Genomic DNA, 21,328 nt, shown 5'->3' with positions numbered 1-21,328 from the left:
GATTATAAAGGGGTGAATGGGGAGATGACATGGGAGAACCTGATGCTGTAGAATTGAGTGGATCTCATGGGGGGAGCAGAGTGTAACCAGGAGCACGCAGGGGGTGGGGTGGTGCTCAGGGGGCTGCCTGTCCCTGGTGACTAGGTGGACAGAGGCAGAGTGTTCCCCCTTGGGGTGTGGGTGTGTGTCTTTCTTACCCAGGATTCAGAGACTGTGCGCCTGACGGCCTTTGAGATCTATGGGACTCTCTTGAACAAGATCAAGAGGAGTGTCTTGGTGTTCCCCCTCAGACACCAGGTCCTCAACTTGATAGTCGTCCTCGTGCTCCACCTGGTGGACGTGAATGCCGATGTGGCTCAGGTGAGAGGTCAGGCCACAGAGACTGAGGTTCAGCCACCAGCGCCCTTGGGAGTTCATAGGACATGAGGCGCTGGACATGAAGCTCTTAGGAAGGGACCGTGGCAAGACGGGAAGATGCTGAAGAAGGCCTCTTGTCGCTGACCTTGGAGCATCGCAGTAAGAGGCAGAGACGGGTGGATGCTGGCACCGGCTTCTCCGGCTCTGGCTCTCTCCACCGGCCGCCAGCAGCGGCCAAGCTGCTCTCTGCAGCCCTTTGCCACTCAATGGAGATGGGGCTCTCCAGGCAGGGAGGCTCCCACTTCGGGCACTGTGGGGCCAGGACAGGGAGAGCCTGCATTCTAGAATGGGGGCCCCAGTTGTAAGCCCACGAGCTCAGGTCATGAACTCAGGCTGAGAAAAGGTGCCCTTGCAAGTGACTGGCGCCACATGGGTCGGACCCCAGTTTCCAACAGGTCAGGTTGCCTTGGTTACGCTGCAGGCACAGCTGAAGATGCTCGGAGCCACCCGCCGAGTGGGGACACTGTCTTTGTGGGGCGGAGTCCCTGCCTGGGGCTCAGTGGCAGTGTTACCTACAGAGCCCACCCTGATTTACAGGAGTGACAGACTTGGTGAAAGCTGTTAGCAGAGACAAGTTTTGGGAGGTGGGAAGCTGCGGGCGGTAGACGAGGGGCAGCACTGCCTGGCCCCGATCTTAGTGTGGCACCGGAGCACCTGGGAAATCATCACAATCGCATTTGTAACCTTCTCATTAGTGGGAAGAGGGGCTAGTACAGCCAAACTGCCTCAAAGACCCTGCCTTTCTCCTAACCTGGGTTCTCTGGTTCACCAGTGTCTTCCATCCCCTTGGGGCTTACCTGCCTGCCATTTACATTTGTGCCCCTCAGTGTTTCTTCCCATCCCTGCTTCCATAACTCCTCAAGCTGAACTTTCCTGTCTCCCCAGATCTGCCGACCCACCCTCTGCCACACAGCCACCATACTGGGCTGGTCCAAGCTCAAAACCATATTTGCCGAGAAAGATGTGTGGACGATCCTCAGAGCTCTGGTAAGCCAGCAGTCCTCTCCCTGTCCTGCTCCAATGCGTGGGGAGGCAAGCTGGCTCGTTTCCTGCATCTCCTGGGGTTTACAATTTCAATGAGCCAGGCACCGAGTGTCTGTTGTATGTCCAGTCTCTATACGTGCTCCTGCCCTCCCACTGCTTTCCGTTTAAGTTGGGGGCCTAGGCTCACATAGAAAGAATAACTCTGATAAGGGCTAAAAGACAGGATATACCTTGTAGTACAAAGAAGGGACTCTCAGCTCTCTGGGAGATCCAGGAAGGCTTCTTGGAGGAGGTGTTATCTGGAGGGCAAAATGGAAGGCCAGCTAGAACTTAGTAAAGAGAACAATTGGAACGTGCTGCCACACACTCTGCTCCAGGGGCTTTGCACACATCCAGTCATTGAACTTGGTCCCGAGAAAGAAATAAGAACAGAAAACCCTGGTGTGGGGGAGCTTTAAGTAGCTTGAAATCATCAGAACAGAGTAGAAAACTTGAAAGCCCGCAAGGCCATGCAGGGGACACGGCCAGGGAATGGGACTGAGCAGGCTGGAGGAGAACCCTGCAGACACTGCACACCCTCATCAGGGCACGTATTTCTAAACTCTCCCCTTTACTATCCTAAAATAAAGTTCACAGGGAATATCACCTACTCACATAGATTTTTTTTTTAAAAAGTCTAATCCCAAAGGAGAAATGAAATAACTTTTAAGAAAATGATATGTGTAAATATGTACAGATCACAATAGAACTCAGCAGCATGACATGATCTGCATGATGTAATAAAAATATAGATGAAGTCCCCTAGAGCACGCGATGGCGCCCTTGACCCCTCCCCACTCTCTGTGGGATCTCTGGCCCTGCTACACATGTGGATTGTTTCTGAATCATTGAGTTGGGGACGCAAATACCACAGAAGTGTGGCCACTGGTGCTGGGACTTCCAAAGTGATAGACAAGTTTGGGAAAGTTTCTAAACAAAACCAAGTCCAGTCTTTTTTGCATTAACAGATATTCTCTAGGGAAATTGTGAGTTTGGTTCTAGACCACTGCAGTAAAGCAAATATCACAATACAGCCAGTCACAGGAATATCTTGGTTTCCCAGTGTGTGTAAGTTAGGTTTGCAATAACATCAGGTTTAATGCCCAAAAATAGATGACTGGATCAAGAAGATGTGGTACATATATACCATGGAATATTACTCAGCATTCAAAAAAGATAAACACATGCAATTTGCAGCAACATGGATGGCGCTGGAAGGGATCATGCTCAGTGAAATAAGCCAAAAAGAAAAAGAAAAATACCGGATGGTCTCACTCATAGCAGGAATCTAGAAAACTTAAATAAGGGACCAGGAAAATGAATAACTATAAGAAAGTGAAAATCAAAATCAACAAAAAACTATGAACCAGAGACACTTTTTGGGGGGTGGGGGGGGAGGGGAGGGATTGGGGTCAGAATGGGGGGGTTGCAATTGTATGGGGAATATAAAAATAAAATTTATTATAAAAGAAAAAAAAAGTATGCACATTGATTCAATGTAACAGAGTCTGCAAGTGAGCACTTGTTGGAAAAACTGGCGTTGATTGACTTGCTGGACTCAGAGTGGCCACAAACCTGCTTTTTTTTAAGAAAAGTAGTAGTTGTGAAATGCAATAAAGTGGGCCCAGTAAGACGGGACACCTGTTAATCATAGATGCTACTGGAAAAGTCAGCGCATATTTGAACTGTGAACAGCTACTCTGTGCTTATATAAAAGATGAAGTCAACTTTTGTGCACAGATAATTAGAAACAGGTTCTTTTCTTTAAAAGAGAATTCAACTTTTTATTGATTTAATGCTACTTCAGTTTCCCTGTGCTCTGCCCGGGAAAGTGCTGATCGGGGACAGGACAGTATTGTTGATAAATGTGCACAGTCAAGGGTTAAAAGGCCTTGGTATAGTTGTTTTGTTTTCATGTAGAGACAGGTTTTGCTTGACACAATTATGCAATGGGAATTAGCAATTGGTGGATCCCATCATCATTTTGACAACCGAGTTCCACAGTCCTCCCTGGGACAGTACAGTCCTAGTTGAGAATTGATTGCTTCTGAGAGAAAGCAGACTGTGCATTGCTAGATCCCCCATTTTGTTCAAAGAAGCAGGAAATCCCATTTGGGGGTGAAATCACCCATATTTACATGGGCAAATATTTTGCAATGTTTAAAACATGGTCTGAGGAGCAAACCAAAAAATCTGTAGGCTGGATTTGACTCTTGGACTATCAGTGTGTAGTCTTGGCACAGGAGCTCTTAGCAGGAAGCAGGCAGCTGGGCACTGCAAGGAGCAGAACTTGAGGCTGTGGGCAGTAGGGAGCCACCATGTATTCTAAGCAAGGGCAGTTAGCCATGCATTTAGACAGGTGACCAGGCTGCAGGTCAGAGGAGACATTCACAAGGGAGGATCATGATTCTGCCTGAGAGGGGTCAGGGAGAAAGGATGAGGTCATAGAGACAAACGGTGGAGGTATTAGCCAGTCCTGGAGATTGATTTGATATGGAGGGTGAAGGTAAAGATTGACTCTTGAGTCCCTGATGTGGGTGGACGCTGGTGTTTGGACTGAGGTCAGGTGTGCATCAAGAGGGACAGGTATGGAGGGGAGAGTGGCTCCATCTTGTATCTGTTGCATTTGTAAAGTTTGTGGGACACATCCCACTGAAAGTTTGATTTTTGTCACCGAGGCACAGAGGCTATAGCCTCCTCATTGAAGAATTCAGACTGCAGCATGAAAGAAAGAGGGTAGGAGAAGAGCTGGAAGGAGATGCAGGAGATGGAGTTTGGGTTGGAAGGACACTCATCCTCTGAACTTTCAAGAGGGAGGCCTGCATGACTTGAAAGTGGCCGCAGCCCCAGGTGGGGAAGGAAGGATTCAAAATGTGTGACTGCGAGGCTGTTTCAATTGCGGACACGACTGGTTCTCTTGAAGTATAATGCAGAAGGCTGTGAGGTTAGAGCTTTTAAGCCAATATATCCACAAGCAATATTTGAACAAAGGGGTCACTCCTCTAGTGCTGGGGATGAGGGAAATGTATGAGCCAAAGCCTGGGAAGACCACGGTCTTGCCTGCTCAACGACATTCCAGACAGTGACGGACCCCGCGTGTGACATCGCGCAATAGACCGGCCAGTGCAGCGCGGTGTGTGGTGTGTGAGTGCGATGTGATGTTTCTCAGGAGGAATCATAGTCGTGAGCAATGCTGGACTATCCATGTGTTTCTCGTCTCCCCAGGAAACGTGACCCCCATGCTCAGTCAATCCAGGAAGGCTTCGTGGTGGAATAAGACCTCAGGAGCTGGGCTGGAGGGCCTGGAGGGGCTGGAGGTGTAGGAATTTTGGACAGATTTTGCACTGCGAGGATGGCTCAAGACTGACCTAACAGAACCCCTGTCTTCCAGCTGGAGCAGGAGACCAGCAGAGCCTCCTGGTTTCTGAAGCAGAGCGTGACCCTCTTCAAGAGCCCCCAGCCCACCATCCGCCAGGCAGCCGTGTGGTTTGCAGGTGCGGATTCTCCCCTCTTCTCGAAGTGCCCATCCCTGTCCTAGGGCCCAGGGCCCAGGGCCCAGGGGCATGTGGTAACCATGCCGGGGGCAGGGGAGCGAGGGCTGCCTCCCCCTGTGTCCCTCCCCTGCAGGAAGCTCCTGATTGGGGTAGGTCATGTCTTGGGGAGGCAGCTCCCAAGGGCAGGGTGTCAGGGGTGCCACTCTGCAGGGGGAAGTTTCACGTCACCCCAGGAGAGCATCTTTGGAATAGTGTGGTCCTTCCCTTCGCTGGCCCAACCTTCCTGGGGGCAGGGAATGTACCTGAGACTTCCTGGGGCAAGTCTCTGTATGTGTGAGGGGGGCTGGGAGACAAAGGTGGGGAAGGAGCACCAGAGCAGGAACAGCCAGGGCTCCTGGTCCTTTGTGGTTCTTGAGATGCCCTCTTTGCCCCCATAGGCCAGATTATCCAAACCCTGTCCAAGGAGGATGTCAGCGACATTGAGGCGGAGTATTCAGGTAGGCCGCACCCCGATCGCCTGCTCCTTCCACCATTAAAGGTACAGGTGTTGGTAGGGGAGACTCAGAAATGAGCCAGAATGGGTGGATGGGCTCATAAAAGGATCTCTGGAAGGAGCGAAGAGGTTGGCTTGTCTCCAAGGCATTTAGGATTTGGGGTGTTGGTCTGAGCCCCCCTGCCCTCTGTCTACTCTGTGACCCCCTTCCCCATTGAGCTCCAGTCGCTCAGCGGTCAGGACACCTCCTCTGAGTCTCTGCGGGAGGGACACACACCCAGGGCCCCCAGGATGGCCGAGCTGTGGCCCAGGCGTCTCGGTGCCACGGTCCCCCCCACGCTCCGTTTCCCTCTCGCACACCACATCCCACACCCCCGGGCTCCTGAGCGCTGGCCGAGTCCCTGGCGGTGGCTCTTGAAGTCAGAGGACTGGCTGTTCTCTGGCAAGAGGACGGACCCAGGAGGAGGAGAGGCCGCCAGCCTGGAGTCCCCGAGCCTGTGGCAGCTGTAGCCAAGCAGTATGGGCTCCCAGGAATTCTTGCTTCTCTTTTAAAAGCCGCCGCCCCCATCCCATTGCCCTGCCCCTGTCTGCGAGCCTCTGTTGAACCCCTGGTGGGGCCAGGGTCCTCCTGCCTAGCCCACGGGGTCACTCTATCCAAAGCACCCGTGCCATCTCTGTGTTCCAGCCCTCAGGGACATGCAGACAGACCCTGACCCCACCATCAGCTGCCTTGCAACACAGACCCTCTACATCCTGGAAGCAAGGGAGAAGATGCCAGCCCAGACCTCGACCTCCTGCTTCTGCGGCAGAAGGTCTCGAAAGAGCCGCTTCTGAGCCCTGTCTACTCTGTGACTCTGTCCTGGGTGCGTGACAGCACCAGGATCCCGAGTCCTGCACTGAGGGTGAGGATGTGGCCCAGCGGGACATTTCTAATAAAAGGTGTGCACTTGGGCAGTCGGTGCTTCCTTGTCTGGCCACACGGGTCAGTTCTCGGTGTCTGTGGCAGAGCCAGCTCGGAGCTGTGCTCCCCTTGAGAGGGTTGGGAGGAACTTGCTTTGGATTTATCTTTAAGATGCCACCCAGCTCTGTGTCCTGAGACGGGCCAGTGCCTGTGTCTGGGAGAACTTTCTCTAAACTTTCTCTAAACAGGATCTCTCCTTCTCAACCCGTTTTATGAATTTTCTATAATAAGCAGATATTACTCCTATAATTAGGACAAAGGCCACCATCCCATGCTAAAAGATTAAAAGCAACATCCCTTAGCCCAGCATTCCTGCCTCCCCACCCCTAAGTATCTTGGCATCTTTAAAAGACACAGACAGGGTGACCAGAGTTTGGAAAAACCACCTCTGGGGGCACACCCTTGGGGGGTGGGGAGGTAGGGGCAGAGTCTCAAGGAGGAGCCAGCCGGCTGGAGTTGGCTCCAGGGCGGCTCCTGACAAGTTGGCTCCTGACATCTCCTGGCCTGTCTCCCGGGTCCACCCACACACCGCCCAGCCTGCAGCTGGCAGTGCCCAGCTGTCAGCTTTCTGTGGTTACCAGCGAACTCTGTCCTGCAGGGCAGGATGCTGTGCAAGGATGGGCCTGGTGGGACAGAGAGCAGAGCAGGGAGAGGGTCACAGGTGGGGCTGAGTCAACCGGCCACAACAACTGTCCTCACTTCCCAGGGCGGGAGGTACCAGAGCTCCCCAGAACAGTTTGGGGAGTTCAGGCAACTCTGCCCACTTTTATGTACCTCAGTGGTGGCCCAGGGGCCCCTCAACTTGTCAAGGCCCTTCCATTTGAGGATCAGAAGCCTCCTGGGAAGACACCTCTCAGGAAGCCTCCCTTGGGGCCCCAGAAGCCTTTTGCCTTCTCTACGCTCCTGGGACTCCCTGGTTGCTGACAGTGGTCACGGGCTGAGATGAGCGGCAGGGACTGTGCAGGTTGACAAAGCAACTCACTTTAGATTTGGAAAACAGAAACCCTGCCATTTTCATCATACGAAAATCTGGAAGCGAAGCTTTCAAAATGACCTTGGCTGCTGCTGAAAACAGAGGTGACCCCCAGAGGCCTCCAGGCGCCAGGACGGCAAGTGATCTGTGGTCCTCAAAAAGGGAATGTGCATTTTAAAGATGAAAAGCACTGACGGAGAAACCAAGTCAGGACGGCCAGAGAGCCGTTCCCTCACATGCCTGTCTTCTCTGCCAAGCGACAGGGGAGGGAAACAGCTAGTGGCAGCTGGCACAGCATCCTCCAGGCCCGGATATGGCTCTGGATGTCAGTGAAAGGAGATGGGTCCAGAGTTTGAGCCCCAAACTGCTTCTGTTCTTACTCGCTGTGATCCTGGACGAGTGGTTTCCTCCCGGAGCCTTTTTTCATTTCAGAAAATGAGACCATGACTGTCACACAGGGCAGAGAAGCACCAATGAAAAATGCCTGAAACTGCCTGGCATACAGTAGGTGCTCAATAACTGCTCATAACCTCTTTCGTCTACTGCACCTGTCCTGAGAGAACGCCACCCTCAACACTGTCTCCTAATTGAATCACCACCTGGGAAAATCTCCACAGTTGGCCCAGCCCAGAGGCTTGTCCTGCCCACTGCCACCTCCTCCCCAGGGAGGGGCCATCCCCTGCTGGGGCCACAACACCAGAGACAATGGCCATTTGGGTTTTATTTATGACAACTTCTTAGAACACAAACATCCAGTCTAACAACATAAATGTACAGCATGAGGCTTAAATAACTTTCATACACTATGTACAGTCATTGGCAGAGATACAAAACATATATACACCTTGTGCTAGACTCAGAGTGAAGGGCAGGAGCTGAACGAAACCCTGCAGCCTGAGCAGGGTGTGGTGCGAGGGGAGTTGGTGGGCGGGTAGCCCCGATTCCTCCAGGGCTGTTCTCTACTCCTCGGTTCTGCAAGGCCCTTGAGACATGGGTTTAAAGGACTGGCCTGGGGTGGGGTAGGGGTTGGACACTCATCTGAGTGCCGGGGATGGGTGGGAAAGAGGGATAGAACCAAATTGGAAGGAACAGAACTTAGGTTCTGTTGTCGCGCATGAGAAAGCATGAAGGATCTGGGAGCCAGGAGAGGCGGGCCAGGCCCACAAAGGCCTGTGGGGGGCACTGGCCAAGCCTGGCTCCTGAGCCTGGACTGGGAGGCTGTGCCAAGCTCAGGGAGTGGCAGGCATTTCCTGTTTGGGATGGCAAGGGACAGATACCACAGGTGCGGGCCACCCTGGGAAGGAACTCGCTCCCTAGCAGGGCAGGCTCTGCCCACACAAACCCCAGGGTGAACACACCCAACTTGGGCAGGGGTGGCACGCCCCAGGGGGGCCCACGTCCACCCAAACTGCCTAAGAGGAGGCTCTGAGAGTCAGGACGGACTCTGTGATGGGGGACAGTGGAACCTCTGACTTCACAGCCACCTGCCTGCCAGCGTCCTCACCACCTCACGTGGTGTTGGAAGTTTTCCCTACAGTGGTTTTGTGCTTAGAATTGCCCTCTGCTCGAGCTGCACAGCAGCCCCGGGTGGACCGGGGCAGTGGGCTGGACGACTAAGGAGGGAGGTTTCCTAGGCTGAAACTATGGTGAGGGCGGGAAGGCGGGGAGATACTCCTGGGTCCTCAGGGTTCCCTTCCCGAGGGCCCGAAGAGGGCACCAAGCCCACCTCGAAGGCTTGGGTGTGCCAGCCACAGCCTCTGAACCTTTGTTCCTTCCTTGGCAACCTCCAAAGGCAGCCCCAGCTGCCCCCCTGGGAATTCTGGCTGCCGTAGAGGAGCTGGTCACTCCGCAAACACTGACCTGGTAATACTGAGGGCAGAGCCAGATACAGGGCTGTGTGAGGAAGGCCCGAGGTCCGTGGGAGGGAAGACACTGTTGCTCCAGGGAACCAATCAGCTTCAGAAGCATTCACAGGGGCTTGGCCCGGGATACTGGAAATGTGGGTCCAGGCTGTTTAGGCTCAATAGGGTCGGACTCAGCCTGGACTCAGGCATTTCAAGATTTGGGATGAGGGGTCTGGATAGGTGACTCCTCCCGGGCCCATGACATTCAGAAGCGGCCCAGCCTCCAGTCTTTGGAAGGGCACAGAAGAGTAAGTATTATGAGTCCCAGAATCATGACAAGCCATGGGCCAAGGCCTGGTCTGAGAGGGCAGGACCCCCGAGATGTGCGCAAGCTCAGTCTGACTTCGGACCCCGCGGCTGGGCTGAGGCCCCTGGGCCACCCGCCACGACCTTGCCAGTGTGCTCAAACCACCACCATCTTGTGCTTCCAACATTTAGGGGGCTTGTGCAGCGAGTGGAGTTAGGGGCCTGCCCCTAACTATGACCTTGGACATCCCTGAAAGGGTGGGCAGAGACTCCAAAGCTCGGAGGGGCTTGGGGTCCCAAAGGGCTTCAAGTTTAGAGTCATCAATACTCGCCAGGACAGCAGAGCCGGCCGGCCATGAGGTAGCTGACCCGCCAGAACAGAAGAGCCGGGCGACGTGAGCACCTCTCGTGGCCTGGACATGACACCTGTGCAGGAACAGGCCTCGCTGCCCCGCGGCCACCCCAGGCCAGCCGCCCGGCCCGTGGGACACACAGTCTTGTGTTTATACAGTTTGTAAACAGTCATGCAGGGGGTTCTTTCTCACAGGTCACGAGGTGGAAGCTTTTTCCGTTCGGTGGGAAGGGTGGGAGGGGAAGGACTTGTGCTGGCTGCTGAGTGGCTCAGGGAGTTGCTGGCGCCCCGGGAGGGTTTACAGGAGGGATTCCCAGTCCTCATCACCGACCCAGGCTCCAGGAGATCAGCCGGCGAGGGTGCGTCCTCCCGCACATCTGCGGGTACCACGTCCAGCAGGGGCCACTCAGAGCAGGAAGCTTTCTCAGCGTCAGGGGGCAGAGCCCAGGAGGCCGCGCTCAGCCCTCAGCAGCAGCTGCCTCTCACCGGGACCACACAGAGCTAACAGGGAGTGCCTTGGCCAAAAGGGAGAGGTTCCAAGGACAGAAACAGAGCACAAAGTCCAAAAGTCCCGGTGCCCTCTGAACGTAGCTGTAGTTCCTGGCCTCCAGACAGGCCATGAAGCACAAGACCAGTCAGCAATGGAAAAACAGTGTGGAAGGTTGGGACAGAGGGCCGGAGGGGACCCCTCCAGAGGCCACTCTTGTAAATTCAGAGTTACCCCAACAGGAAGTGCCCTAACACCCATTCAGGGTGTACTTGGAGCTGTTGTCTGCAGCCCCAAGAACAATTTAGTGAACGCCCTCTGGGCCATTAATCTCCCAAAAGGAAGGGCCCCCCTGCCCTGTGCCGGTTTTAAGGCTTGAAAATGTCTCCTGAATAACCAGAGAGAAAGCTCAAGGGATTCCCTGCCTGGTCAGGGTGAAGATCTGGGTGCACTGGGGTGAGGTGGGGTTCCTCACCAGCCAGGCTGCCTCCTAGCAGATAGTTCTCTGAGCTGCTTCCTTAGGAACCCATGCAGAACCCTGGGGGTGGGCTCCCTGGCCCTGGGCTGTGCGGTAGAGCTCCCCGCCCTCTCAGGGCAATGGGCATGAGACAGTGCAGGGAGAAGACACATGTGGTGCCGTGGGCATGGCTGGTGTAAGGCTGCCCAGCACGGGCACCAGGCCCTGGGATGGAGGAAGGCACTGAAGCTCAGGCGGCCTAGAGGTCAGGGGGCGCTACATGTCCCTGGGAGCAATGTCGGGACAGGCCAAGCTGCAGAGAGTCCAAGGGGGCATTTTCCTCCTCTGCAAGCAAAGAGAGGAGGAGGCCCCAGAGGGCGAGGAGGATGGATTCCCTCTGGGATTCCAGGCCTCCAAGAGCCAAGGGAAAAACACGTGGGAAGAAACTTCAAGTCAGTTTCCAGGAGGCAACGGCAAAAATAAAAAAAAATTTAAAAAAAAAAATTAAAAAATAAATAACAAGTATTTCTGAACACCTCCCCATCCCCAAAGGACTCTTCCCAGAAGTTCCTCTTTGGCCCCATCACAAAGGGACCCCAGGGAACTGCAGGGATCTAGTGGGAATGGCTGTGGGGCCCAAGGGGTTGAGGGTCAGCTGCAGGGCCCAGCTGCCTACACCTGGTTTCCGTGGTTACCTGAGGACTAATTTTTTGGGCTCAGAGGCAGGTGCAGGGGTTCCAGAGGCTGGGCTGGGAGAAGGGTGGGAGGGGCCTGGAGGCCAGTCACCAGAGGGGCAGGTGGGGCTGGGGCTGCTACCTCCCCGACAGGGCCCCTCTGCTGGACCAGAGGCCTCGAGGACGGGCATGGCCAGGTCTGCAGGAGAAAACGTGGCCAGTTGGGGTAGGCCAAGGAGCTGTGGGAAGAGAAATGAGAGGGGAAAATGCCCTTTGGCTTCACAGCTTAATTTCCTCCCCAACCTCTTTCTCTCTCCCCAAGAGGCCAGGGAGGGGCTGGGGACACAACATCCCATGGTAAGGTCAAGGGAAGGACAGCGGAGAGGGCCACGCCCTGCCCACGCCCTTGGCCCCCAGGGCTCCCCTTCTGTGCTATCCAGGCCGCTGGCGAGGGTCTGGGCCATCCTCTGACCTCACTCCTAGGGTGGGCCACCGGGCAACCGCCGTGCACTCCAGAACTTCACTGTCAGGTCACTGGAGGACAGAGAGGGGCACGTCAGCCTGTGGGAGTCTGGCTGGCTACCCCCAAAAGTCAAGGAGAGGCCAGAGACCCCAAGCTCCCCACATGTGCCTTGGGCTGAGGGGCAGGCATTGCTTCAGACAAGGGTGGACAGCAGGGGTGGGGGTGCTGGGTAGAGGATGAGGACCTGTGGTCTCAAAGGCCCCCAAAGACCCTTATCATGGACTTTTCTCATTGTTCGGCTTTGTGCCCCTCTTCCTGCTACCCGGCATCCCTCGCCTGTGGGGCTGTCCCACGGTGCATGCTTGGAAGAGGATGGGAGCCAGAGGGGCAGGCAGGGCAATCTCGCCGGGCCAGGCAGGCTATGAAGGGAGAGGAGGAGTAAAATAATCTCATACCGTTAAGAAGCAGCTCAGATCGAAGTGGAGAAAGAGGGAAAGGAAAGAGGGGAGAATGAGAGAGGAGGGGGGAGCGGGGTGACGAGGAGGGTCAGGGCAGGGTGGTGGCGCGGCCCTTTATGGCCAGGACTCGGCGAGGAAGGCAGGGGGTGAGTCCAGGGACGTAATTCCACAACTTTACCCGGCAGTCACTGTGGGCGAAGAGGCAGGCGAGGAGAGGCGGGAGGAAGGAGAGGGAGGAGAGGGGACATGGTCGGAACAGGAGGAAAAAGAAGAGACCCAGCTGAGCAGCTCCAGAGGGTGGGGCGTCCCCTGGACGGGTGGCGCTGGGGCTGGAGCGGGTGGTGGCGGGGGTGGCGGAGGGGGTGGCGGGCTGCTCTGTGGGCTAAGACGGCAGGGGTGGAGACTGCTGTGTGAGAGGCCGGAAGTGCTTGGAGACAGAGGGCGAGCTGTTCCCCGGGGCCCAGCACCTTCCTCCTGCCCTGCCCCGGGCTGGTGCTCCGTGAAGACTGGCACAAGCTGTGGGGACAGCTGCAGGGGCCCTGAGCCTCCCCAGCCTGCCCTGCCCACACCAGGGAGTAGCTGGGGAGCAAAAGCAGAGCTCTGAGCCTGGCACCCACCTGGAGGCGGTAAAGATGTGCTTGGCATTGGTGCAGATGGCGTTGATGGGGCTGTCATGGCCCTTGATCTCCCCAATGGGCGTGAAGTTGTCCACGTTCCAGACCTTGATGACGCCTGCACGGCAGGCGCTCAGCAGCATGGGGCGGCCCGGGACAAAGGCCAGGGCACACACCCAGTCCTTGTGTGCGTTGGGGATTTGCTGCAGGAGGAGCAGGCCAGTGAGGGCAGGGGAGGGAGAAGCAGGAGAGGACCCCACAGACAGAAAGGCTGCCAGCTGGTGCCCCTTGCTTCTGGAGTGGCAGGCAGGCCTCTGGTTCCCAGGAAGCAGGCCAGATTGGCCCATGCTGGGGCTGCCAGGACCCCCTCCCAGGTTCATCCTAAGACCCTGCACCCCTGGAGAGCCCTTCAGCCTTGAGAGAGGTCAGAGGAAAATGTGAATGCTCTGGTGAGGTGGGGGGTGCCCTGCCTGGAAGCAGCTGCATATTGGGGGCTTGAGTCAGGGCAGGCAGCAGTGAGGGATTGGGGCAGTGCCCAGAGGGGATAAGGGTGCAGCATGAGCAGGTTTGGGGAGCTCTGGCCTCAGGTCCCCAAGGCCCTGCCTGGGCTGGGCACCTCCTCCCTAGCCCACACTCTCCCCTTCCCCACTGCACCTGGATGAGCTCCTGCTGCTCCAGGTCCCACTTCTTGATGCCATTATCTCGGGAGCCACTGAACAGGATGTCTCCCTGGATGGCGAGGCACTCGATGCCGTCGTAGTGCGGGGGTTCGAAGTTGTGTGTGGGGCCGATGGTGCCCGTCACGCACTCGCCCAATTCGAACATCTACAGGAGGAAGGGGTGCCTGGGTACAGCACTGAGGCGCCCTGAGCCCAGCCCCAGGCCCGACCCAGAGTGGGTGCTTCCCCGGCAGGACAGGGCTCCTGCAGGGGCCTCGGCCCGGGAGCTCAGCAGGCTCCCCGTCTTGACCCTTCCCATGGGGGAGAGGGCTGGGCGTGTGGGGAGACGGTTTCTCAGGAGAAAGGCAGGTGTGGGGTGTGATTATATAGTGCAGTCAATATAACATTACTTGTATGTGAAGTGAAAACATTCATCATCCCGCCACCCACTCCTTCCTTCTTATAGATATGCTGCTGTCCAGCTTCTGACTGTGTGTCGACAGCAAATAAAACGAGTGCGGTGTTCCCCCCTTTGTCTCACAGTGCACAGACACACTGCATCCTCCCCAGCGGAGGGTCCCTAACGTAATTCACTGTTTTTCTATCTTTAGATACTTAGGCGGTTCTTTTTCTAGTTTTTCACCATTTATAAAATAAAACATCATTACTTTCTGAACTCAGCTTCTTGCTTCTCTGGGCTCTGCACAGAAATCCCTAGAAGTCTTGATATTTCTCATGAGTACTCCCGGGGAAATGGAAAGCAAGAGAAACAAGGGCCCAGGAGGGCCCAAGCCAGGCAGGGTGAGGCAGCAGCAGGTACCTTGACATAGTGGTCCTTGGAGCCGGTCACCACCAGGTCATGCTGGCTGGCTGTCTGGGTGACCGTCAGGCACATCACAGGGCCAATGTGGCCGGTCAGCTTGCCGACGGGTAGGAACCTGTGGTGGGGAGAGGTGCAGCGTGGGCGGGTAGATCAGAGGAAGCCTGTGGTGGAGGCCTGGCCCGTAATGAAGACGCCTGGCAGGGCACGCTCCCTCCCTCAAAGCTGATCAAGAACCTGGACGTAGCGGCCCAGTGTCCATGGGGTGCTGTACATTGGAGGAGGAGGCCCAAGTCCAACAGCATGGGGAACAGAGGAACTGAGGGTGTCAGCCTTGTGGGTCATCCCAAGTGGGCGCCGGTGCCCTCTCTTGGTGACCCCAGGCCCTCCCTCTGCCCCCAGGCATCTCACTGACCTGCTGAGCTCCCAGATGCGGACGGCGTTGCCTGAGGCGGCGTACAGCATGGTGCCTGAAGGGCTCAGGGCGATTTGGTTGATCTGGTGCTCACCCTGAGCACTGGTGATTGCCCGGGTGGATGTCGCCGCACAGGCATCGCCGGAGATCACCTGGCCTGAGGACCTGCCCATGAGGAGGAGAGGCAAGGCCAGGTATCAAAGCAGTGCATTCTCTGGGGCCAGGAAACCAATGGAAACTCTGTCAGCTAGCCCACTTACTTCTTCCAGGAAGCCTTCCCTGACTGACAGAGGGGAGCAACAGCTTCTCCTGGAAATTTCTGATGCACTGAGGTGGGGCCAAGGGTGGGAGCCCCACTGTGTCCGAGCAAGAGACAGGTTCCTGCCCCTGACGTGTCTGGACAGGGGCATTGGGAGATGGTAAGGCTAAGCTCTAAGACTGGGCTTAAACCTGGCCCTGAGGAGACCACCTAAGTTCTCTGAGTCCCGTTCTTCCCCTGAAAGAAGAGTGATAACATCCGTTCTACTTACTCTGTTTGTCTTGGGTTTGTTTTATTTATTAAAGACTTGGATCTCTGCCACCCCCACTCCATCAAGACACCGGGAACTACAAATCCCAGGATCCCCAAAGGGAAGTTGCGAGGACCTAAGGGTGGAGTTAAGCAGCCATTTTCTCTTGTTTGTAAATAAAAACTAGCCATGTTAGTAGGGTCGCGCACACTTGGCTCGTGCTCTTGGCCAGGCAGGTTTGGTCTCGGTGGGTCATTTGGGATTCCAAGTTAGCGGAACGGGTAGGATGCATTTAAGAATTTATCTCCTTCTTTTCTCCCTGAGTTGTACATTTCCTCATTCCCCTTCCCTTGTAAATAAAGCTTTTGTTAACCTTTAAAATAATAATAATATGATAATACAAAAAAAATAAAGACTTGGATCGCTCAGAGCAGTAGTTTAGGGTCATAGCAAAATTGAGAGGAAGGTATGGAGATTCCCCATACACCCCAATCTCCACACACACGAACCCCTCTCACAGGGAGGGGAACATTTGCTCCAGTGGTGAACCCACACTGTCACATCGTCACCCAGAGTCCTGCTGGCAGTAGGGCTCACTCTGGGGCTGGTGCATTTGATAGGTTTGGCAGAGGGATAAGGACGTCAGTATCGCACAGAACTTCCAATGCCCCAAAAATTCTATTTCCTTTTTTTTTTTTAAAGATTTATTTATTTATTTATTTATGCAAGCACTGGGTACAGTCAGAAGCGCGGGAGGGTGAGAGAATTCACCAGAGCCAGAGCGGGGAGCAGAGCAGGCAGAAGGACCGAAGCACACTGCTGAGGGGAGCAGCGGGCGGCAGGAGAGGTCTGTGAGCCATGTGGGACCCTCCTCCAGTGGCCAGGGAGCAGCCGGGGATCGAAGCAGCGCTGCAGAGGCTGCAGGCAGCTTCGCAACCCAGCACTCAACGGCTGCGCCACCGGGGAGGCCCTCTATTTCCTTTTTTTTAAGGATCACATTAACACTAGACTGTGGCTTCACACTGTAAGCATAGGATAAGCGTGACTTATGCCAAAAAACAACTCCAGGGGGGCTTCATCTCAGCTGGGTCTCCCACATGTCTGTCTCCTGGGACAGTCAGGCTCAGGGGTCAGGACCCCTCTGGTGGCTCATTGTGGAGGTGACTGCCACCTGCAGTCTCCCCTTATGACCCTGCCCTCTTTTGGACACACAGGGCCACACTCGTCACACCCCAGGGGTGGGAGGCAAGCAAGTAAATGTTTACCCAAACTACTGCCTCAGACACTGTCCCCCAACCCGCAGATCTCACCTGTCCCTCAGTCAAACCTCCAGCCCGTAAGGGTCTCTGTGCCCACGTAGCCAGACAGGGCTGCACCTCCTGGGTCACTAGGCTGGGGCTGGCACTCAGTCCCCCACTGTGAGCGAGGTTGGGGAGTACTTACGTGAGGGTCCGGATGCACTTGGCTGAGTCCCGGATGTCCCACACCTTGATGTAGGAGGTGGACACGGAGAACACGAGTCCCGAGTGGCTGCAGTACTTGATGGAGACCACATTATTGGGGTGGCCCTTAAGAGCTGCAATCTCCTGCCCAGTGACCAAGTTCCACATCTTACAGCTGCGGTCTGTGAGACAGGGAGCCCCAGGGGAGGGAAGGCAGAAGTCACAGGCAGGCAATGCACACGCACCCGACAGGGGCTGTCGAGCTGGCCAGAGATCTAGAGGAAGCCACCGCTCTGAGGGGACAAGGGCATGCCGTGTGCGCAAGCAGACACTGGGGACAGAAATCGGGGAGTTCAGATCAGGGTTCGCAGCAGTTCTGTGAGCACCAAAAAGGTGTCCCAGTCTAAGGCAGGATTCTTAAGCTCTGGTGCCTGTTCCCACAACTGTTAATTGCTGACAAAATTACTGAACAAAAAGGAAGCCAATCTTAAGAGAGAAACAGGGCCTCAATCACTCATCCAGAGTGGCAACTCTCCCTCCCGCCGTCAGGCGAAGTCTGTGACGTTTTGGCTGACATCGAGCTGCACATGTGCACGACGGTGGCCCCTGGGTAACAGGAGGCTACTCTGGTGTGTGTGTGTGTTTGTAACTATAACACTCCATGACGTCATACAAAGACAAAATTGCCTGACAACGTGCATCTTAGAACGCGTCCTTGTTGTTAAGCTGCGTGAACATACACAGGTGCACGTGGTGTACGGATATGTTCTTTTCGTATTAGTGTGTCTATTACAAAACCATTCTTTCTACTGGTGAAATTCTGCTGACTTTGTTGCGACTGAATAACTGACTTGGTGGGGCCCTGATGCCGCCACCACAGAGGTGCTTAGATGTCAGTGCTGGACTGAAGAGCAGGTGTGGTCAGGGGACTGGGGTGAGTGGACCTGAGAAGCTTCCTGGAGCTTCTGAGGGAGGTTTGGAAGGAAGTGCTGGGTGGAGCCACAGGTCATCTGGGAGGGATGGCGTGGCCGGGGCACCCGGGGACGAAGCTCAGAGCCAAGGTGAGACCTGAGGCTGACAGTGAGTGACCGACCCCACACCCTCAACTCCTGGGGAGCAGCCTCTGCCACCACCAATGAAGGAAGCCAATGGCTGGGAGGACCCAGCCCTGCCAGTTTGGGCAAGTCTGGGTTCCACTGTGGCCAGTCTGGGTTCCACCCACCTTTGGACCCTGTGAAGAGCAGCTCATCCGTGGCATCCAGGCAGAGGATGGGCTTGGTGTGGCCCTCAGCCACGGAGACGCACTGCAGCGGGGCTGTCCTGGCACCTTTGGCTCCGCCGACCGGCGTGATAATGCCCCTTCCCGGGAGAGAGGAACACAGGAAGCACATGTGTCAGCCAGGGAGCCCTTGGCCAGGCAGAGGGAGGCACACAGGTGAGAGGGGACAAGTAGAGAGAGGACTAAGGATGAATGAAGGAGACTCCAGAGACTCCCGCCAAGCTCTACCAAGGTCTGAGAGCGAGAACAGGCAGTGTAGATGGGAAAGACCCGCCCCGGACAGCAACCTGCAGTCGCCCCTCCCCCCGAGCACCTCTGGGGGGCAAGCCCTGTGCCAGGCACTGCTGAGGAGTACATTTGGGTCCTGCCACGGAGTGCTCCACCCATGACCGCCTGACCCAGATCCCGAGATGCAGACGCCCCCAGGTGCCCGCTGGGTAGGACAAAGGCCCAGGGGCTGGAATTGCTCCTGCAGCTTCCACGATTTCTCCATGCTGTTCCAGAGAACCCAGGTGAGGTGAAGAGTGCAGACAGGAGGACACTCAGGCTGTCCCCCACAGCACACCAGTCCAGCACATCCATCTACCCTCTGGGACTGGCAGCTCCCAAGTGAGAGACTTCCGCATGCACACATGTACATGTATGCACACACGTTCACGCAGCCTCCTACCCAAGAATCCCATGTGTACCACATGGTCAAACCTGTGATTGCCATTTACAAGAGGTTGAATTGCTAGAGGCAACCCCAGTTCAGCTCCCGGTTAAGGGATTCTGGGGTCCTCAGAGAATGAGGCCACACAGGCCTGGAGTATACCCTCTTCTTCCAGGGAGCTTCTGGGGGCAGATTGAAGCCTATGCTGAGTGAGCAGAGACACACCAGCTTCCTGGAGGAGTTTTGTTCTCAGTGCGGGCACTTAGAATGAAGCAGCCCTGCTGAGTAAGTGCGGGTCTGAAGACACGTCCTAGTTCTCTTCCAGAGAACAAGCTGTTCTAACAGGAATGAGGGGCCAAGGGTGCTGATGTGGCCAGTGTCCCACCCATAGCGCTGCTTATAGCCCCCGGGGCTTAGCCAGGCCCGCCTGTGAGGATGGTGACCCGACAGCTCCAGTTGCCAGTCATGTGTCACACATGGGAGCAGCCCCCCAAGGCTCCCACTTCTGACACGGGTCTGGGCCCAGTGATGAGGCCGGGAAGAAGCCCAGGACCGTGGAGCAAGCATGGCAGGGGAACGAGTATCCTCGTGAGAGGCTGCTGTGCTGGCTGGCATCAGGGTGGCAGCACTCCCCCCTCCCGAGGGTTTGCAGAAGTGCCCCCCACCCAGGGTGGGAGGTGTGGGGTGCTGCAGGCATGCTGGGAGAGCTGGAGGAGCTCTGAGCTCAAGGGGCTCAGGCTCCTCGCCGTGGGGACAGCTGGGCTAGCTGGGGAGACTGGCCTCTGGGGGAGGGGTGGCTTCTGCATTCCTGGGCCCTGGAGTGCAGAGTGCCCTTGTCAGGGCTAAGGCCCGAGGCGCACCCCTGCCCCAGCACAAGCTGAGCAGGCCACGCGATGCTGGGCACAGCCATCAGCATCCTCCAAGGACCACCATCTGCCTGGTACTTCCATGAGATTCGAGCTTTGACCCCAGACCCCCCACTCCTAGGTGCCCACGCTCCGCCCCTCCCTGCCAGGTGACTGGGGGGAAGAGAACAAAGCCCGTGATAAGCAGCCACCACCCTCCCAAGCCCCCAGCTCCAGATGGGCCGCTGGGTGCAGTCCAAGGCCATGCGGAAACCCTGACAGGGAGGAACCAAGGGGCAGGAGGGGGTCTCAGGAGAGCCACTGGGATCAGAGGGGCAGGGAGGGAGGAGGGGCCACATGCTGTGGATGCAGGGTGCAGGCGGGAGGCGGTACAGCGAGAGGCAGAGAGACAGGAGACAGAGTGAGCTGGGGAGCACACGCGAGAGAGTCTGTGTGTACCTCAGGACCTCCGACAAAGAGGAGTCGCTGTCATCAGACCTGGGGAGGGTAGAAAATTAGCTGGATTAGGGGGAGAGAGGAAAACACACATGAAGGAGCGGCAGAGGCAGCAGCGGTAGCAGCGTGGGGAGGTCAGAGGGCGGGTTATTCTCTTCAAGGGAGCGGAGAGAGGTAGAGGAATGAGGGCACTAAGGGAGAGTAGGGGGCAGGCTGCCCTGGAAGCTGGGGACACCCCCTACAGCAGGCCACCAGGGGTCCCTCAGCTAAGAGGGTAGGAGTGAAAAGGGGACCACAGGGAGATGGGGGAGCAGCAGCCCCACACTCCAGGGGATGGTTTATGGCTGGTGTCTGGCTCTACGCTCTCCAGCTGCCCCAACACACAGGTGGGGGCACCCTCTTCCACCCAGCAGTGCCTATGCCTGCCCCGAGGCCAAAGGAAACTGAGCCTGCTTCTCTCCCTCTCTGGGAGAACTACTTCCAGCAATTTCTTGGTGGCTGACTTAGTTTCCAAGCCAGCTGTGCCCAGGGAGCCCACCGGAACTGTGCCCGGGAGCTGGCCCTGCACTAGTGGAAGGGCTTGGAAGACCACCTGGCTGGCATGGCCAGAACTTGACCCCAATGCTTTGAGAAAGGGACCTGCCTACTGAAAAGACACAGGGGGTGGGGGCACCCTGGGTGGTATAGGCCACATTTGGGACGCTCCACCCCAATGGGAGCCAGTGACAATGTAGGTTTGGGGAAGTGGCAGAGTTTTGACCCAGGAAAGGGCATTTCTGTGGGGAGGGACTGTAGGCAGGCACTGGGCATAGGGCTGGCACTGAAGGACAGCACTGTCCTCCCTCACAGCAGAGAGGCTTTTAGGGAGCCCAGAAGGGAGACTTCTGGGGGTTGCAAAGAGGTGGAAATGGCCAGGCTGGGGTCCAGCAGTGAGGGAGCACGCAGGGGAGCACAGAGAGACAGGGTCCACCCTCTTTCCCAAGCCAAAGTCTTGCTGGTAGGAAAAGCGCCGGCGTGTCAGAAGCCCTGGTCCTGATCCAGCTCCGCCAGATTCTGGTGAATGTCCTCGGGCCCCTCTGAGTCTCATTTCCTCTTATAAAAAAGAGAGGAAGACAGTTCTCACACTGATGGAGAGTTCAAGTGGGATCCCGTATGGGGAAGCAGGGTGCAGGCTGAGGCTGCCTTCTCAGTGCACGGCCTGCTGCTAATACCTGCTGCCTCTGAGCGGCGACGGT

The 21,328-nt window shown here is 56.2% G+C and overlaps 2 protein-coding genes across 8 annotated transcripts in view; one reads left to right on the top strand and one right to left on the bottom strand.

Moving 5' to 3' along the window:
• The window catches only part of LOC119234710 (maestro heat-like repeat-containing protein family member 7), a 30,172-nt gene extending 23,800 nt beyond the window's left edge, over positions 1–6,372 (top strand). The window contains exons 17-21 of the mRNA XM_037497728.2: positions 202–360; positions 1,303–1,404; positions 4,832–4,934; positions 5,372–5,431; positions 6,113–6,372. Coding sequence (XP_037353625.1) covers positions 202–360; positions 1,303–1,404; positions 4,832–4,934; positions 5,372–5,431; positions 6,113–6,261 — 573 coding nt within the window. The 3' untranslated portion in view covers positions 6,262–6,372. The remainder of the gene's footprint in view (positions 1–201; positions 361–1,302; positions 1,405–4,831; positions 4,935–5,371; positions 5,432–6,112) is intronic.
• A 1,689-nt stretch (positions 6,373–8,061) lies between these two features.
• The window catches only part of KIF21B (kinesin family member 21B), a 49,162-nt gene continuing 35,895 nt past the window's right edge, over positions 8,062–21,328 (bottom strand). For 2 of the 7 annotated variants that reach the window (XM_054689994.1, XM_037495797.2), the window contains exons 28-35: positions 20,097–20,135; positions 18,084–18,220; positions 16,863–17,043; positions 14,911–15,075; positions 14,496–14,613; positions 13,671–13,841; positions 13,020–13,219; positions 8,062–12,015 (exon numbers count right to left, since the gene is read on the bottom strand). In XM_054689994.1, coding sequence (XP_054545969.1) covers positions 11,961–12,015; positions 13,020–13,219; positions 13,671–13,841; positions 14,496–14,613; positions 14,911–15,075; positions 16,863–17,043; positions 18,084–18,220; positions 20,097–20,135 — 1,066 coding nt within the window. In that variant the 3' untranslated portion in view covers positions 8,062–11,960. Of the gene's footprint in view, positions 12,016–12,466; positions 12,591–13,019; positions 13,220–13,670; positions 13,842–14,495; positions 14,614–14,910; positions 15,076–16,862; positions 17,044–18,083; positions 18,221–20,096; positions 20,136–21,328 lie in introns of those variants that run through there. The other 5 variants (XM_054689991.1, XM_054689992.1, XM_037495798.2 and 2 more) reach the window with 4 other exon arrangements.

This window comes from Talpa occidentalis, unplaced genomic scaffold, assembly GCF_014898055.3.
Source record: "Talpa occidentalis isolate TD23 unplaced genomic scaffold, MPIMG_talOcc4v2.1 talOcc4.8, whole genome shotgun sequence".
Lineage (NCBI taxonomy): Eukaryota > Metazoa > Chordata > Mammalia > Eulipotyphla > Talpidae > Talpa > Talpa occidentalis.
The sequence above is the reverse complement of the archived record's forward strand: the minus strand, read 5'-3'. Positions and strand labels throughout refer to the sequence as shown.